The sequence below is a fragment of the Homalodisca vitripennis genome, chromosome 4 (assembly GCF_021130785.1).
Source record: "Homalodisca vitripennis isolate AUS2020 chromosome 4, UT_GWSS_2.1, whole genome shotgun sequence".
In the NCBI taxonomy this organism is placed as follows: Eukaryota; Metazoa; Arthropoda; class Insecta; order Hemiptera; family Cicadellidae; genus Homalodisca; species Homalodisca vitripennis.
In genome coordinates this window covers 174,545,478-174,565,360 of record NC_060210.1, presented here as the reverse complement: position 1 = coordinate 174,565,360, position 19,883 = coordinate 174,545,478, and the positions used below count along the sequence as shown (strand labels likewise).

The 19,883-nt window shown below is 32.8% G+C and overlaps 1 protein-coding gene across 1 annotated transcript; it reads right to left on the bottom strand.

Moving 5' to 3' along the window:
• Positions 1-1,166: 1,166 nt before the first annotated feature.
• Positions 1,167-15,640, bottom strand: LOC124361519 (lysosomal acid phosphatase-like). The gene is made up of 7 exons (XM_046815574.1): positions 15,533-15,640; positions 11,844-11,951; positions 9,919-10,161; positions 6,497-6,700; positions 4,428-4,587; positions 1,837-2,036; positions 1,167-1,429 (listed from the first exon to the last, which is right to left on the bottom strand). The coding sequence occupies exons 2-7, from the start codon at positions 11,916-11,918 to the stop codon at positions 1,289-1,291; spliced, it is 1,023 nt and encodes a 340-aa protein (XP_046671530.1). The 5' UTR covers positions 11,919-11,951; positions 15,533-15,640; the 3' UTR covers positions 1,167-1,288.
• Positions 15,641-19,883: the final 4,243 nt, after the last annotated feature.

Genomic DNA, 19,883 nt, shown 5'->3' with positions numbered 1-19,883 from the left:
TCAAGAGGAACCTATATACCAAATTCCATGTCCCTAGGACCTTTCTATCCAGAGTAATTTGCACGTACAAACGAATAGACGGATGGACAATGACACAATTGGCCGTGGGAAAACGAAACATACAGTTGTTATCTTGCCAGCACTCGTTCAATGCATTTAATTCCAAAGCATCAACATAGTTTTCACTTAAATTACATTTTATGTCTGCATATCATTCAATATCGAAGGGATGCCATATATTTCGTGTTCTATCTTTTTAGAAATGAAGAGTAGTAATTATATTGCTCGTACGAGTTTTTGTCATCTTGATGACCTAAATATGATTCAAACCACTTCAAAGAAAATTCTGGAATCTCATGTTCCCAAAAATAATTTTTAAATGGTTGCAATTAAACTAAGTCTAGGTTAAAGAAATCACGTTTATTGCCTAAATTTGACATTTAGAGAAAACAACCACGAGTGTAATCTATACTCCCTCTAACTGCGAAATGACTTTCATTATATCACATCATTTAAATCGAGATTACATTTTAATGTGAAGACTTTTTGAATAGGTACAATAATTAAAACTTTCAGGTTTTCATTTACAGATTGTGAAATAGCCTCCGTGAAACAGCAATATTCTAAACTCTGAATAAAGCGTCCTAATCGTAATTCCTTATAATATTATAAATGCAAAAGTGAGTTTTTGTTTGTTTATTACGCTTTCACGCGAAATTAAATACACCCAGAACGGAGTAAATTAAAATGGCCATAAATACACACTTTTGACAAATTTTCTTGATTGTGGCAAGAAGGCAAACTCAACATTGGCGTCGGAAATGTAATTCAGTCGAACCAGTAGTGCTAATACACGTGCAAAGCCTAGGAGACGAGCGAATAACTGCATATATTTTTATATACAGAGCTCTAGAGGGTATTTTTTGTTTATAGACTGGTTAAATTTAAATACGATCAACGATATTGAACCAATTATTATTTTTTAGTTAACCTCTAATGTACATGTATTTATAATGGTTATTTTTCTCCATACACATTGAACATTATTATTGAATATTATCTGAATTGAAGTGTTTTTTAGTGTAGCATTTCTTTTGGAACGATATAATTTTATTAAAAATGTTTTTAATACATAAAGCAGAAATTAACATAAAACCGTTTTAACCCATGTTTTCTGGTGATTACTAGCTGCGTAAATAAATAACTCAGACAACATATGTGACATCTCCAGTGAGTTGGTTCTTGTCAATCAACTCAGCTCATATGCTTTATTTGATATTTTGACACATTACATGTGACATCTCTCCTCCCACTGTTGAGGCGTGAGCCCAGGAGTTGCCTTGATGAAGTTGCTCAGTGTGCAAGGAGCCGGACACGATGGCAGTTTCAGTTTTCTAAAAGTTTGTTTATTTGCGTGGTAATAAAGAACCTAAAACAAACAACAATTAAATTTAATTGTGAATTTAAAACAACGTTCTTCTTTCCTCGTATAATAAATTGTAATATTCGTTTAATCCAACTGAATAATTGACTCACTCGCAGTACAATCGAAATGGCGACAGGCACTTATGATCAGATAGAAACAAACATCTTTATGATATAGTTGAAATTATAGTGATTGCTTGACAATTTTTTAATGCAGCATGATACTACCTACTGCTCAAAATGATGGTCAGTAAACCAATTAGAATTACTTCAAGAAATAGAAACTAGAGCAACAATTTTCATAATATACTGGTCATCATTGTATCACGATATGTAACGTCTTTTATCTAAGGTCTAATGAAATCCCTTTTCTACATATACATTTATATAAATAAAAAAGTTAGTTCTCGCCTGAACAATAGTTGTGTTGTTTTTTAGACATAATTCAAATATTATCCCATCTCCAGGCCCAATCAACCTTTCCACTTCAATGTCCATACCCTCCAACAGGGCAAACAATGTCGAGTCATGTGTGGCATGAAATCTGTATTTTTCTTCTGAATCTTTTTTATTCATTTCCAGCTGTTCGTGAATGTAGTTAAAGAGAGGCCCTGAAAACACAACAATCATATTAAATTTGGCATTTGACAACATTGTGTCTTAATTATTTAACTAACTACAATTAATTAAATAAATATCAATATTTACATTGATAAAATATACTAAGACCTCTTCATTATAGCCATAAAAGTACTATTTAGGCAATTAGTTAGGATTATTTCATTCTACCAGAGCAACATTTTTAATTTCTCATGAACACTATTCAACATGCTGAGTCACACTCATAACAGTGTGACTGAGGAACACACAAGAACAATGAATGCGAACATTTTTTTACTACAGTTTTCACAGTTACTACGTTCACAAAACAATAGGTATTATACACTGGTAAATATAATAAGCTACCTAGAAGTATACCAAACTAATTTAAACTTGGTGACTGATTGTTTCACATTCACATTCTTCATACTTTACTATCAGTCCTTAAAATTTTTCACCACTTTTATTTAGGCGAAGCTTGGACTGTATTAGTTACATTGGAGATTAATCATTCACAAGGGCAAGGGTTGCTGAGGTCCAGGGGATTATTTAAGTTAGTTCTGAGGTCCGACGCTAGAACTGCTCCATGCAGCTTTGATTGTCACCGTACAAATATTTACTACCTGAGCTATTTGAGTCTGGCACTCCACAGATATGTGACGTAACAGCTCTCATTCATCCGTGCCTCAATTTACAGCTATGACTGGATTATTGTGTAACGTGAAACTGATACAAGCAAATTTTAAAACGTTGAGTATATTAGATACGTAGGTGACAGTTAGATGTGAAGTTAGTAATTAAGCTAATACAAATTGTGTAAGTAACTAAAACTGCTAGAAGTGCGCTTTTTTCATTTCCATGGTGAAATAAATTTTACATAGAGTAATAAATAAACTTCTAAGTAAGGTTTATTTCAACGATCTGTCAAATTCAAATTAATCAAAGTGAAACATTATGGTAAAGCTTTAGTAAAAAAACTAATTTTATTGGGAAAAAAGCGATTCTATAAATATTTCATACATGCATTTTTCATACAGGTACATTGAAATACTGCAGCCGCATTGTTTAACCATTGCGGCGGAAAATGTCGTAGGCTATCTTTGACAAAGTTCACTCGTTCACAAAGTTGTTAAGTTTACAAAATTTCTCGTTGTCATTATGGTTTTTCATAGGATATTTAAAATTGTTAGCTGACGCTCAGCCAAATCCCATAGAGTTATATATACCGTCATCAAATTACTTTGTTACTCATTAACAAATGAAGGTTCGTGCAAAAGTACAAATCTACAGATCTGTTCGTTTTTGAGATATAGAATACACAGACAGACATAAAACCTTCCCAACCCTTTTACTAAGCTGAAGGAGTTATATAATTATTAAAAAAAAGGTTTCACAATAATAAACTAGATAGTAAAAGTAAGGATTAGTAGTAGAAGTAGTAGTAGTAGTACCCTTAGAGGGTCATAATTTTTATGAGTTCGTGGACAGTGACCACGGGGTTACCCGAGCTGAGTATGTCATTACTTCTACTTACTTGTGACATTCTTCCATAGGATCTTATTTTGTTTCCATTCCAAATGAGATCTCACACCTTTGTACTTTACTGGCCACCCTTGGCTAACCTCATGTATTTCCGACATTGGAAATTCCACTAGTCTTCTCAATTCGAATCCCTAGTTCCTTTTTCCGAATTCCTGTTCTGTTCGTTTTATCAACCCCCCAGTGATTGTACATATTCAGCAGCAACTATGGATATGTCTGAGCTGACGCAACACTTGATCAGTAACACATAGGTTACTGCTGCCAGAATCATAGGGGCCAGGCGCCTTACGGCACCGCGTCTGTCCGATGGCCCGGGACAGTTCCGCTTCAATGAAGAAAGAAATCTGCCCAAGATCAACTGGGATGTTCTCATATGATGTCCCCAAAGATGTCCACAAGAGATAAACTCATAATAATCCGGCCGGCCAATCAGCCAAGGGCACGGAGTCTGCGCGTTGTAACTCGGTAATTCAGTCCCCAAGGGTCGGTGTTCGTGTCTTTTGCTGGCTCCTGGCTTCTGCCGAAACGGCTCATCGCCAAAACGAATTCTAACAGCACACCGCCAGAAGTCCAAACCAAGGTTCCCTTCTTCCCCTTGGGGTTGGGAACTTCCAAGGCCTACTCGACGGTTCTGATCAATAATCTTCAGACAAGCCCTCTTGGGAAGAAAAAAGATTGGCAAAGAGGGTAAGGAGGGTATGTGAAGAATTAAAGAGAGGTTGATAAAACAGACAGAAGAGATGTCCACACATTGGATACTCCCAAGGTCATCCTCGTCGGTGCCTTGCAATCTTCAAGCAGTAGTAGTAAGGTAGGCTAGTAGATATAAGTGATATTATGTGAATAAAGAACTACCTTACCTGAATAATATTGAAGATTATTCTTGTTATGGTTTAAATATATCAGGTCAAAAAAGAACTCCAATGCAATGGGTTCCAACAAATCTGGATAGATACGTCTGTTCTGGTATTGAACCAGAGGTTGAGTGGCCCAAGCAGGCAATTGCAATCCATTCCAAGACTGGAACATTATTATTTAATCAATTATTACTTTTTGATATAAAACCATTTTACTTTATTAGACTATATACTAGATCATAAATATCCCTTGCGGCTCAGTCGGAAGAAAGGTAGATTTAACCTTAAGATTATGTTGAATAAAATAATAACATGAATATTAATTTACACCCTGAGACGTAAGGGGTTATTTGCCCATAACGTTTGCTAAGAACGTTGTAGAGATGTTTTATTCATGTCATTGTGTTTCTATTAAATAGGCCATTGAAATGATATGTATGTCACAAGATGGGGGTTGCAATTTGAAATTTTAAAGTCCCCCCGTAACCCCCTTTGAAAACAGGAAAATGTTTTTTATCATTCAAAAAATCCAAAAAAAAAGTATTTTAATAAGTATGTTGAAATTTGTATGTCGATATCTCAATCCGTTTGGGATACATCCAGGCGTATCAAGACTTAATTTACACCCTATGTATTTGCCTCATCAAGGCTAAAATAAAAATGCTACTTACACCGAAAATACCTTATATCATAGAAGTAAATTACATTTGTTGGATGTAGACATGTGTTTGCTGAAGAAAGATTTTCAGCTCTTCCGTATGTAAATTTTCCTGGTCGAGGTAACAAGGTAAACGCTAATAGGACAAATAAAATAACGTAGACCGAATGAAGATTACACGGGCCGAAAATATACACGTTTTGACTAAAATAGGCGTCTCTGACCGAGTATATATTATGTATTATGACATGGTAACAAGGAGAACTCTGCTTTGGCGTTGAAATATAATTAACCGGAATCAGAAATTCTTTTTAATGCACTAAACCAGGAATAAGAGCCAACGGCAATTTTATTTATCCCTTGATCCTTTTAAAAATGAACACTAAAATAAGATGTACTGTAAAAATTCTACTTCCGTTTCAAAATTATTAATGAGTTTCATTACAAGACATCACCAGCAAGCAGTTAACCCCGGAGGCTTTGCATGTGTGAAAATCTGCCAAAAAGTGTACATTCATGACCGCTGTAATTTACTCCGCTCTTGTTATTTTTTGTTTTATAGTTGATTTTGCCTTGTTTCCCGATTAAGAAAATATAATAATATAAAGGTATGAGAAGCCTACTTCTCTCAAAAGACAACTAAAATGGGTTTTATAAGTCTTTACATGTATAGTAAAAGTAGATAGTAAACTTTGTCTTTTACATCTGGATTACAGTTCCGACCATGCACTGCATACTTAATACGTGCTAAAATATACGTTTAAAAGTATATTTTAACTAAAACTTTTAATTTTCTTATCTGAATATTTTCTTTCTCTGTGCTCAACAGCCGTTACAGAAAAGGTTGAAATAAGTTTTGTTATTTTTAAGCCTTTTCTAAGCTTACTATAAAATTAAACAAATTGAAAATAGTGGTTAAATTAATTAAACATACGGTTGTGGTGTCATAAAATATGTTTACACAGAACACTTAATTATATTTATCAGGCCCTATTTATTAATAATATTTGTTTACTGTAATGCAACGTTAGAGACCAGTAGGGCGCAACTTGGGGAGGGGGGGATTCAAAATAAGAATAGGTCTATATGTTAACCAGGGACCCTAAGAATGCCCATATAAAAATTCCAGTAGAATCGGCAAAATAGTTTACGCGTAAAAACGTAACAAATAATTTAAATAATTATCACTGGTATTTTAAAAGCTTTTCCTGATTTTATTGGGCAGTGAAAAAGTATGAAATGATAAAGGCAGATCGGTAGACCCTTTCGGGAAAGCATATTTATTTATACTCCTTTAAGAATGTTGTATATATATATACCTGTCACAAGTGTATGTATTGCTTTATTCTTTCAATATTTCGACAAAACCAGCTTAAATAAACAATCATATTCCACTAACTTTAAAGTTACTTACCTCAAAAGTACAAACGTCATAAAGGGCAGCGGCTGAAAGTACAGAGTTGGCTTTTGGATCTCCAGTATAATTTTGAAGTAACTTATACAACGTTTGACGATCTCTGGTTTGGTCGGGTTTTCCTGCTTCTTCAAGTCCTTTACTCACTAGTGTGCCTAATCTTGGACATACCTGCTTGGTAAGCTGAAGATCTCCACCATACAACTGAAATTAAAAAATTACAACCTCGTTTCAATAAATGGTCTATGCAACAGGTTGCCAACCTGTACCCCTAAGGATAGGCAAGCGAGCTCTTGGAGGTAAAAAATACCAACAATGGTGGAAATAGATATTTTAAAATTATTATATTGCATTGTAACGAACCACCGATCTTGTCAGCAAGCGTGCAACCTCTTCACGTAAAAGAAATAAAATATTTTTATGAATACTTGAGGTACAGAGGTTTATTTACGATTGATGATGACTGTCACAAACCATATTGCATTATGTGAGACGAAATGTTATCTAATGAAAGTGTGAAACCGTCTCTGTTAATGTGCCGCTTAGATACAAAACATTAAAACTACAAACAACAAGACACTACTTTCTTCCAAAGACAATAACGAAAGATCTTAGTAAGACTTCATTTTTCATGAAAAAGAGAATGCAGTCGAATCGCCTTATCAAATTAGTTACTCCCTCATCAATAATAATGAAATGTCATGGAAAAGTGAGGTTATGTTTGATGATATTGAATTGTTGAAAAATAAACCGAAGTTCCTGGTTTCCTATTCAAGTGGATGAGAACACTGATGTTTCCAATGTGTTAATTTTGCTTGCCACTACAAGATGCTTGAATGGTAACAAGCTCGGGAAAACCGTATTAATACGATATCCTCTCGCTGGAAGGTGCACAGGTGATTGCATACTCTATATTTAATGTGCTATTGAAGGTAATTTCGACAACAATTAAATTAATTGGGAAGATTGTTGCGTTAATAGCGGATATCTACGTCTGGCTTTTGCATACGTTTGTCAGGTCACACATATGAAGTCGCTCCTCGTATTGTTTGGAGGCATTGCGTTTTACTTAATTAAAATCTGGCTTCAAACCATCTTTCTGGCCCATTGAAAGAAGAAAGAAGCGTTGTATTATTCTGTAAAATGGTTCATTTATTAAGGGCAGGTCAACGAAATCAAGTTGTTATGTGAAGATGTACTCGTATACAGCCTACATTTATAGTTGTTTTTTCATACAGAGGTAAGGTAGTTAATATTGGAAAAAAGTACTTAACAGTTTATTTGAACAGAAATAAAGCTTAACCATTTCTTGAAGATTTAGTTTTGTTTATGTTACAAAGTTTCTTTATTGACTTCATCATCTGAGATAGTTAATTGCTATTCTTTGCAGAAAATAACAACCTTAATAATAATTTAAAACTACATAACAGATTCATTACCTGACAAGGTACTCGTATCAAGGTATCTGACAACATAGAGTCAATTATGCCTTTGGGAAACAATTATGTCAATTATGCCTTTGGGAAACAATTATGTCAATTATGCCTTTGGGAAACAATTATGTCAATTATGCCTTTGGGAAACAATTATGTCAATTATGCCTTTGGGAAACAATTATGTCAATTATGCCTTTGGGAAACAATTATGTCAATTATGCCTTTGGGAATTCACTCATTAAAAACTAGTGTCCGGTTTACAGTTCACTTCCCAGTGTTTTGGCAGAGAACAATCTCAAATTTGCAAAAGAAGTAAAATCTGATATTGTATCCAACTTAAAGGGGTGTCATTCAGACAGTACTTTCCAAGAGTGAAATTGTGAATGAACTAGGTTTCAAAATCCCTTTGATCAGTGTTAATTCGGACAAGTTTTATACAACTTGTCAATATTATGTATTGATATAAATCTCAAATAGATTATATTTGAGTATAGATACAGCCTGAGACTGTATAGATACAGTCCAAGTTTAAAATTACAAATCTCACTGTAACTGGGCTGGAGTGGGAACAGAATATAAAAGTATCAGTGATAAAGCACTGAAGTATTTGTTGACATTTACAAAGACAGTACTCGAGAGAGATTTTTAAAAAGCTGAGTTGTGGCTAGCTGATCCGGCTGAGTAAACTTTTCGTTCACTTTTTCAAATAAACTTTTACCTTTTAACACTAAATTGATAACTGAGAGGAAGGTGAACTGGAGCAAACCCCAACATTCACATTGAATCAATCCTTCCCACCATAGCAATGTTATGTGTAGAAAGTTCGGTTGCTCCACCGTGCTTAGGAATCGTGTCTAAAAAATCGTGGTGCACTTAATTGTTTACGTGACGAGACCATGAGAATACCTCTTCACCTAGATGCACAATATTTTGTTGTCTAGATGTCTCTGATGTCGAAATGGTGTAGAGTTCATTTTGAGCTTCTTCGTCGCCGATTGTCTGGGATCTTTTCAGACAAAAATAACTCCAGATTCCAGAGGTCGAGGCTGTGACAGTGTCGGATTTCAGGCGCTGCAGTAAGAGAAAGGTGAACTGGAGCTAACTTTCACACTAAATTTATATTAAGGTTTGGTCAGATTAAAGAGGGAAACATAAATTACTCTTAGTTCTCAACACGTCATTGCGCCTTCAAGTTTTACAAGTAGGGCCTGCATACCCGTGCCTTCAATGAGATCAAAGAAGCTTCTGCCCAATGCTGACGTCGAATTTATCACCTGACTGTGAAGTTGCAAACGTTTGGAACCTAAAATTTCTTTTCCTAACCTCATGCCTCACACAGTCCAAAATAATGTGTTTAGCAGTCTCGTTTATTACATAGTCTATACCTAGGAGTGATTACATTTTCAGTAGTGAGTCGTAGGTGTTTTTTTTTTTACCGTATAGAGTTTTTTAACAGCACCTTTGAAACTGCATTACATTTTTGACGTGATTTATTTTTTAAAGTTTTTTACATACTTGAGAGCGGCATAGAGTGCTCATCCCTACTAAGGTTTACGGTGCAAAGTTCTTCTCATAACTTTTAACAATCAAACAAATTTAAATTACAGCCTTATTCGGTAAAAATTGTTTAAATGCCATTTTTAACACACAATAACTTCTCATAAAGACCATTTAAAACCTATGTACATTTTGAAATACTCAGTAAGTTAATTCCGTGGGCCTTGAGATTGAGAGTGCTGCAACACGTGGACTGACGTAGCAATGTACATTTATGTATTTATAGTACAAATACATGAACTTGAGATACTGTAGTATAGACAGACATGTTGTTTAAATATATACTGATCTTATTAAATGTAATTAAAATACAATATGGCATTTTATACATGTTTAAATTTTAAGATAAAAATATAGAAAGCTGTATTCTTAAAAATACATTTGAAGCGATCCTTAAGCATATTGTTCACTTCTATTTCATTTACTCACATATGATTTGTCAAAATCCGATGAATTCTGCCAGACAGGAATGGGCTGCCAGTTCGGTAAATCCTTGAATATTGGCTTGGAAGGAGGAAATTGGCCAGCCATAACACACAGAGCTGTCACTGTTGTTCTTGTGGTAAAAGATGTTGTAGACACATGAACTTTCTCTTGAGTGTAGCCTCCGACAAAGTCTCCATATCTTGCCTTATAATTCTTTCCGACCCTGTACATTTCTTGCTGTCCAACCTGTTGTATGATAAATTTATGTAATGTAACTTATTACTCGTACTTCACCAATAAAACTCTATAATTTATTTATTTCAATTGGTCGTAGCCAAAAGGGATGTCCACGGGAATCTACTCGTAATACTCTTTATATTCTAAAACAATAAAAACGATGGTAGCAGACTCTTGAACAAAACTTCTCGTTTTTGGCACCAAAGTAGTTTATAATACCTGTTAAGTTAGTTCAATAATTTGTTTTATTTTATTTTATTTACCTTAACCTAACGCTTGAAGATGATTGAAATGTACACAGTACGAATAAAAAAAACAATAACAGGTGGTTTATACATCTTTATTAAAAAGTTAAGCGTTATCTTACGATAAAAATTATAAAACGTTGTATTATACTTAAATATATCCACTTAGGTCACTTACGATAAAAATTATATAACGTTGTATTATACTTAAATATATCCACTTAGGTCACTTATGGTAAAAATTCTTAGTTCTCGAATCTTAAATCCCTTGATTTTAAAGACAATAGATGAGCATACCGGATTAGCATTTGTTTCATTGGATGCCTATGATTCCTAGCTTACCGAACTTACACTAAGATGGGTTGTGTCAGATATAATTTATATTTCGAACTCCATTATTTTCGTTCCAAAGGAACTAAACATATACAAGTTTATAATATATCAGTCAATTGAGTTATCATTCTCTTTTACCGGAACCTATCTCCGATGCACTAAAAGTAGCCAATAACTATCATAATTAATAACTATTTATTTCATTCTCTTTAGAGAATTATACCAATTATAGAGATTAAACAAAGAACTTCATATTTATATAATTTATTGCTGTTATTGTTCGTTGTTTTCCGTAGTTTCAAATCACGGTATATACTAATAATTACTTACGTTATTGACATTCATAGTTTATATCCGTTTCGTCACTTAAATAGTTTATTAATCGTTATTGCTCTATTTGTCACTGTAGTTGTTTACTTTCATTGTTTAATTATTGTTCAAAACTGTAAAAATGGAGATGTCCGTTGAAATGTAAAATAAAATAAAATAAATAAAATATGAAGTTCTCGGTATAATCTTGGTATAATTCAGTTTTATTTATAATCTGTAATGTTCCATTTATAAAACATCCATCCCGTTTTCCATTATAACTGTCCAATAAAATAAAACTATAAGGTATTAGAATAAAAACCGGATACTAATTAGTATTTAAATCAGCATTCGATTAAAAATTGTACATTGTGCTTTTCGTTACAATCCATGCATACCTAAGACGGAAAATTACAGGGCTCCTCCCCTTTTCACTTTAGGGACAATCAGCAATCCCGAATCCCATATTATCCATAACACATTCAAGACCATGAGGCCCCCCTATCTTGGCTTCAAACTAATTAAAATAATATTTTTAATCACATTTTTTATGGCTGACTGGGTAAAATCCATAAATGGAAAGATACATGATATCGGTATTTTACGTCATCTGCCAAGCGCACGAGTATATGACATACCGTGTATGTTATCTGTACTCGTGTAAATAACATCCCCAGTAACACTTCAAGGCTTACATTCATATACTCAGAAAGTACTTCCTTTAGAGAAGGAAGAGGACACAAACAGTGAGACTGCATGAGATGGCATAAATAAAAATTCTAAGTTGTTATAGTATTGTCTTACCTCTGTAAGTTTTCCAGGGATCCCCGGAAAGACTTCTGGATACTTCGACTTGTTGGGGTCATTTGGATACGGCATAAACAGAGGAGAACGTTTTCCATGTCTACAAAACTAAATTACAAAAATCAACTAGATTGTAACGTATGGCTAGAAGGCACAGATTGACATACAGTATTTGTAAAAGACTCTGAGGGAGAGTACGTCAAATTTTGATGTTTAAAGTTTCCTTTGAATTGAGATTATACCCTTTAAATTATTTATAAAGATCTTTCAGAACCAGATTAATTTAAAAAATTCAAACACTAAAATTCAAATGTTTTTTATACAACAATACAGAAGCAAATTTATGCCCTTCTCACATTAGCTTTGTAATTACTTAAAAAAAATAAAACAAAACATAATCAAACGAAGAATACTTATATAAGTAACTTATATGCTTGATTTATGGGTTTTTTATATCAAGTATGTCAACAATAAACAGAAACTAGTTTGATTACAAGTAACTGCACTAGAAAAAATACAGATAACTTAAAAAAAATCTATTGAACGTATATGAAACTTTCTGAATTAAGAATTAATTTCTGAATTTAACAGTTTGTCCGGTCATTTTACTATAAAAAGGGGTCAACTCCGGATTGAGAGATAATAAGCTGACATATGACATATAAGCTGTATATGTCTTCATTTCGGCGTTGTAAAAGTAGAAGTCTCATAAAAGCTCGTTTTTGATTCTTTAGTTATTCAAGGTTACCCCAATTGTATTATATTGGTTAATATAATACAATTATTAAGAAATTTCACTGCGGTTGAAGAACAGATTTCTTCATTTTACCTAAACAGGAATGCCTTTGTATGTACAGTACCTTGTGCCTCAGCACAAGAGCATATGACTACGATTTTAAAATGTTCAAATCCAACCAAATCCCCTAATATAAATAATATTCATTCGATAAGTGATGCCTTTAAAATTTATTTTTAGTTAAATTTTTTATATTTACAATCTTTTTTACATTTTGTACTCTGTTTACATTTTTGAAATACTGTTATATTTCAAGTTGGCCTCATACTGTTTTACTTCAATATTCTAATTTTAAAAATTCTAAAATTTCAACTTGCATTTAATTCAATTGTTTGCAATTACAATTGCTGAGAAATAATATTAACATTATCGCTTGAATGTGATACAACGTAATCCTTAAAATATCCGTTTGGGGATAATATTGTTTTGATATTTATTAGATATTCCGATCTTTCTCCTTCAAACTAAATTCAAAATGGAAACCGTGGATGAGAGCGGAACTTGTAAACTCAATATGATCTCGTGAAAAATAATACAACAAATTACAATCACAAAGATTTAATTTAAATTTATTATTTACAATAGTATATACAGTTTAATAATTTGAGAAATCTTTTTCAGGCTGTGGTTTAAGCGGCCCGAGTTTTATTTATAAAAAATCAAAATTGATTCAACATTGTGATACCAAATTAATTCTTAGATGTTATAAAGAGACGATGGCGGAGACATTGTCTGCCCTAACCTGATCAAAGAAGTGAGTGACCAATTAACACGCACTTAGCTTCAGTGGCCTCACAATTTAGCAACGGCCCTCAACCCTAGAGGACTCGCGAAGTGGATGATGCTGTGGGTTCAGTCTTCAATGTGAAGGCTCGTCTCACAGCAGGACTTTTATGGTGTAATTAACAATATAAAGAGGCGCTCAGCTCCTGTATGGGATTCTATGTGAGCTAAATTAATCAATGAAAATATCCCAGCACTTATTAAACGCATATATCATCATCAAAGACAAAGTCAGATAGATCCCAAGGGGGTGACCGGGATTTACGAGCTTTCGGATCCCAAAAGTCTCAAAGTCAAAGTCGGATTTGCAAAATGCGGTACTTTGGAAAGGTAATGTTATTTTTTTTATTTTTACCATCCACCTTAGGCCAGGTTGTGGATGGTAAAAATTTAACTATAACATTACTATGCAATATATAATATTATTAATCTCAGTAATAAATTATGTACTCGTAAAAACCATAGCGTATTTAAAATTGTAAAAATTATTACTACTTTCATGTCTGGAACTAAAGCGGCAGTGAGTAATTTAAGACTAATTTCCATGTTACTTTATCCAAGATTTTGGGTAAGTATTTAAGCTGAATTGACCAGCTATCTTGATAATAAGGAATTTTAGACTTTGACAGATGAATATCAATACACAGTTACTATCGTTTGTTGAAATGTGTATGAATTGTTATACTTCTTGACTTTGACAGGTGATTCAAACAGATTGACTATCTGCTGATTAAGCTAAAAGGTCGTTTTCAAGACTTGTGGGACGTAGTCTGGAGGGATTTTTGAAATTGGGACCACAAGAATGTCCATGAAAATTTGTAAAATTGGTCCAGTAATTTTTATGTGACTAAAACACACAAACACACACACACACACACACACACACACACACACACACACACACACACTCGGACTCAAATATTAGATTGTTATATGATAGTATAGATGACTACTGTCTATTATAGTCTTATTGCTAGTGTAAAACGTATATCTTCTTGGCTTTATTGAATTTTTCTTATTTATTAATACTTTTATTTAGTTGACAGAAAATACGATAGTTAAAATTTAGATCAATATTTTTGGACCTTGGATCATTCTTTAAATGGTAGTAATCAGAATGCATTGTCAACTATAGTTTTTCATTTAGTTTTTAATTATTAGAATTTCACCTTTAAGTTTAGGCCTTTAACGCAACCTGGTATCACTACTGCCAAGCCAAACTAATTGTGTTAGTATTCGGCAGATGTATTGTTGGTATTTCTTTAACTGTTGTAGAACTTCAATACTATTTCAATGAGCTTTTTATAACAGATGAAAAGTAATTAATTTGATATCGAATAAAAAACCACGGTTCTTTTAATATTATTTATCTTGACTTTCCTACGACAAGACTATATCTGTGCCCTGCTATATATTCATTAGAAGAACAGTAAAAATTATTACAATATAAAACTATTCAATACTACTTTCACTTAGTTTTGAATTAAAATACGAGAGTGTGACTAAAACGAAGTAACCCATACAAAATACTAAATAGCAAACAACCTGGAGCAGGCAGCCTAGCGCGGCGCAATATTGTTATCTATTGTTAATTAACTGGCTGACGTCACCTCGCCGCCTCTGACACCGCCTAGAGGCACAGACCACAATCATCTTGTTTCCTCACAGCATTGATTATTACCATAGCACATCAAATGTGGATGTTTTACAGCTCTATATACAAATTATTAAAATAACTTTGATTAATTGTAAACATCTATAGCTATACATTCAGCTTCTATGAATTTTGCCGATTGAAATGACGTTAAAAACAGGATAGCAAATAACGTAAAATAATAGGCCTTCAAAATAATATTCTTAATTAGAAGGCTGGTAGTGTTATTAAATATTCGTTATAAACAAAAATACAGCATTTCATACAAATTCAATACGATAAGCGAAATGTACATAATAAATTTGGTTCTCTTGTGATACAACCCTATATGTTACAGACAGTTTGTTATCCATTATTACTTTAGCATCTTAACCACTAGCAGAAATTAACCGTTTTTAGAAAAAAAATTAAACTAGCCTGCATTGTAATAAATAATATTATGTAAAATTGACTTACCACACACACGTATTGGAGACATTCGTATGGAAGATGTTCTTCATCCGTAGAATAAGGTTCTTTTTCTGAATGGCGCACTGTTGCTGTTGCTAGTCCAATAAATACTAAAAATAATAATTTATTAATTTATTTGATATATTTTTGTTATTTTTATTAATATTCCTTTAATGAGGTATTAAAATTAGTATTGAGAACTTTCACGTTTAGTTCTTTCAATTGTCATTTTCATGTTTTTTTTTTGTTTCTACGGTTAAAAAGTACACTGTATTGCAATACGTAGTTAATTGAAACCATCATTAATATTCATTATTTTTGGAAGAAAATTATTTTTCGAAAGTGTAGCTTTCCTAAGTGACTTGATTTATAAAATGTTATTTCTATTGCCATTTATTTCTTTGTATGCTTGTCGTAAACAGAGCCATTGCAATTTACTGTACAAACCCTAAACACTTTTAAATTAAAGTAATAATATTTCTACCAATCGTTTTGTGTAACAGTAATTAGGATAAGGAACAAAGGCGTAACATGTTCAATATTTTTAAAACGTCTAAAAGGCTTCAGATCTAATCCTAATATATCTACTCCAAATCCAAACCTAAAATCTGATTTCAACAGGTTGTGTTGAAGCTTCAAGGTTAAATAAATTAGGAGGGAATGTCATATATTACTTCTATACTATAATAAATTTAAATCGAAAATAACATATCTAAAAATATAACAAATAAAGCGTTTGGTATGCACCAAAACCCTTGTTTTTATCAACTTTCCGAAAAAGTTTCCACAACTGGATGAAAATTCAAAAAATTTATTTGACATTAAATGTACATTTATTGATTCTGTGGACCAAAAGAAGTCAGTATAGCCCTATCTCCAAAGTATAATTTTTGTATCTCCAACCATTCAAAAGTTGGGGAAATATGATTGCCCTACATACGTACAGGGTGTCCCGTAAGTAAGCGATAATATTAAAACAGGTGATAGATCAGTAAATGAACAGCCCAAATAACAGGACATGACCGAAATAAAAGTCACTTCGTTAACAAGATATGAAAACTTCAAAACCACAAATTATACCCGCCAACCGGCCAAGCATCGCCACCTCTATGGCCAAGATATTGTCGCGATGATAATCCTCATACTTCCAAAATTATTTCTTTAACTTGGAAAACTTAAAACGAAATAAGAAAATTCGTTGGCATCTTTAGACTAATTACTTTCTTGTTGGGTGCACGTACCTAAAGAGTAGACACAACATACCAAAGTTCGTGTTATTTAATTCTATTAAAATACATATTTTAACTAACAAAAAAGAGAGTCTGTACAACTCTGACTAAGATTGTTATTTACATCGTATGAGTAAGATGTAAATAATTATAATTAAGATTTGTCTGAATGCAGAGCTCATTACAGATTTACCCTCTTGTCAAAGCCAACAATACCCATGTCGATGTCGTTAATCTCTCTAGTTGTGGACTACCACAGGTCGTGAACTTTGGGCGTAAATTATCCACTTATGAAAGAACTTATCTAGATATAGTTTTACTTTACTAATTAAAATAGATGTTAAGTTGCACCACTGAACAATTGAACACTATATCCCATCAGGTAACAGCGAGGGTGTTCTTCCTCTTGGATGGTTCAAGGAAGAAGATGTCACGACTTTCGTGCCTTGCCAATAATTATAATATGTTCCATGATCCAATGTTACTTGAGAATTATGTGTTATATCAAATTTAACTGTTGTACGTAATTGTACTTGTTTAGTTGTAAAATTTTAACCAAATATCTCTGGTTACATTAAAACAAAATTTCTATACCTCTCTGATAGTATAAATATTAAACACATGCAAGGTATGTATCGTCTTCTCCAAATTATGTTCCTTCCTTGAGCTAAATGAACGGGCATTGTAAAAAAATTTAGTAATAAAAATGAATGGCGAAAATGTGAGGCTAAGCGCTAATCTCGACAACGACTGGACGAATTCTGCTAATTCTTTTTATAACATATTAGTTGAAATCCGTAGCAAGTTCAAATAAAGAAAAAGGTTTAAAAAGTTACCTGAAATATTTTATAAAGGATAAATAATAATATTTATGTTTAATAATCCAAATTTAATTGATATCAAACAGACTGTAATGCACAACCTTATAACCAATTATTTTCAAATGTGTGAACTTAATTAGGATCTATACCTAGACTAAATAGGCTTCTCTGTTCTACGTATTTGTATTTTTTTTATCAGTACTACAAGAGAAACTCGCCCATGGCACTAGAAATATCTTAGAACGGAAGTATATGACAAGGGCTAGAAGTAAACGCCTTTTGACAAAAGTAGGTTTCTGCAACCTATGCATTTGTATTTTCTTGCTCGTGAAAACAAGGCAAACTCAGCTGTGGCGTCGGATATATAATTAATTTGAACCAGAAATTCTCCAACAAGTGACAAAATTATATAAGAGCTGGGTTAAACTCTGATCCTCTTTAACCATGAACACTGGAATTGTTTTTGACCATTTTCATAGAGCTCCATCATATTACATTATAAGTGCGTTTACTAAGCAGTAAACCTATAAGGACTTCGGTTTTGACTATTAATTTCGTGCGAATCCGTGGGTAATTATAGTTACTTATATAGATTTAGCCTAATACAAGTTCACATTAATTCCCACAACACGACGAAGCAATGACGTCAGGAGTCGAACAGATGAGGAACAGGCGATCAGCTAAGCTGGTTGCAGTTTCCTTTCTATCCTCCCTATTTCTGTTGTTCTGTTTCTACTTCCCTAGAGAACTATACCATACCTGCTGAGTTTGACTCAGGGCTGCATGACTCGTACAATCTTAAGAAACTCCAACTCCAAGCTCATTTTTACCAAACGGAAGACACAGCTTTTCGAAGAAATAAAGAAACAGCAAAAGCTTTGGAGAGATCTGTTGTGAAGGTACTCTGAACTATAGAGGAGTTAATTAACAAAGTCAAAATAGGTGATAACTCAAATCATATTCTTTAACGAGTAAAGAATACAAGTATAATAAAATCAGTTGTAAATACTCTTTTTGAGTAATTTAATGCAATCCAGAGATTCAAAGAACTGGATTTTGAGACAGAAATTGAATTCAATATCAAGATTAAACAGTGGTAATCTGGCATGGTTGATGGAAAAGGAGGATTGCGATTTTAATGTACTTACTTTTAATGTTGTTGTCGATAAAGAAATTTCTGTGGACATTTCTTGGAGATAATGTATGATATCCCGTTGGGTTTTAATTCACTCATCTCACGGTTAGATAAAGAAAAGATAAACTTTTTTGGTTGGTATTTTTCAAGTTAATTTTAAGTTTTTATGTTCAAACTTAATTAATTTATAATACTTCTTCAATTCTCGTGGCCCATTAATCTTTAATATATATATAAGGCATCTTGAAGTTCTTTCTGATATTTATAAATTAATGATTCAAACACTTTTGTCTGTTACAATAAATTAAAAGGAACGCTCTGTTGAAATGTTTTTTAACATATGTTGTATTGAAAACAGTATTCTAATATTCTACTTGCAATATTTTCCGAACGTTTTAAATCGTTTATTAATACAAATTTCAACTTTTAATTTTCAAGTTCACCATACTTGCTACTGATAACCTGCTAAAAAATGGCATTTATTGTCAGACATGCTTCCAAAATATGTATGTCTTTACTTTTAACCGTTACCCTAGAATTTTGTTAGAAAAGTAACCATAAATACTGGTTCAACTACTTCGTGGAGTAAAACAGGGTTTCTTATATTTTTTCTGTTTACCTAAAATGGCTGAAACTTTAAAATGAAAACAGATCACAAAAAAAAACTGCGGTACCGTACCTCAACTCTTATTGTTATTGCAGATTTTGCAATAACACTTGATAGAAAGGTTTAAGAGATTTGAAATTCAGTACACGTATTTCTCGTAATGCAAGGAAGAGGTCTATTTGATTTTAGTGTAAAAAATAAAAAGGTAGTCCGTCTGGGCGCTCCTTATTATTTTATCTGCCGAGTCCTTCTATAACTCTTGTTGTATACCGGTTAATTGGCTAGAGTTTTAAACAGTATTTCCCAAATACTTTTATCTATAGACAACTCACAGAGTCCTCTTTAAAAGGACATAAAAAAAATTTGTTGAAGATGGAGCTTGTATTGGCTACTGTTGACTTCATTACATTTAAACACATAAACCAATATTTAAAATTTTTATTTTTGTGAGGCTTCGATTGCAAGGCTATCTCGTCGGACCACTGCATCACAAAATTAAAATACTACAAGTAAATATTTTTTTATTTTATAATAGTTAAACATAATAAATTTTTAATATTTATCT

What these genes read in the sequence shown, in the direction of transcription:
- LOC124361519 (XM_046815574.1), bottom strand. Translation starts at nt 11,918, where the DNA reads ATGCCGTATCCAAATGACCCCAACAAGTCGAAGTATCCAGAAGTCTTT. An exon ending in TCCCTGGAAAACTTACAGAG is followed by an intron (nt 10,162 to 11,843) that starts GTAAGACAATAC and finishes ATCATACAACAG; the next exon opens with GTTGGACAGCAAGAAATGTA. An exon ending in ATGACGTTTGTACTTTTGAG is followed by an intron (nt 4,588 to 6,496) that starts GTAAGTAACTTT and finishes ATAATGTTCCAG; the next exon opens with TCTTGGAATGGATTGCAATT.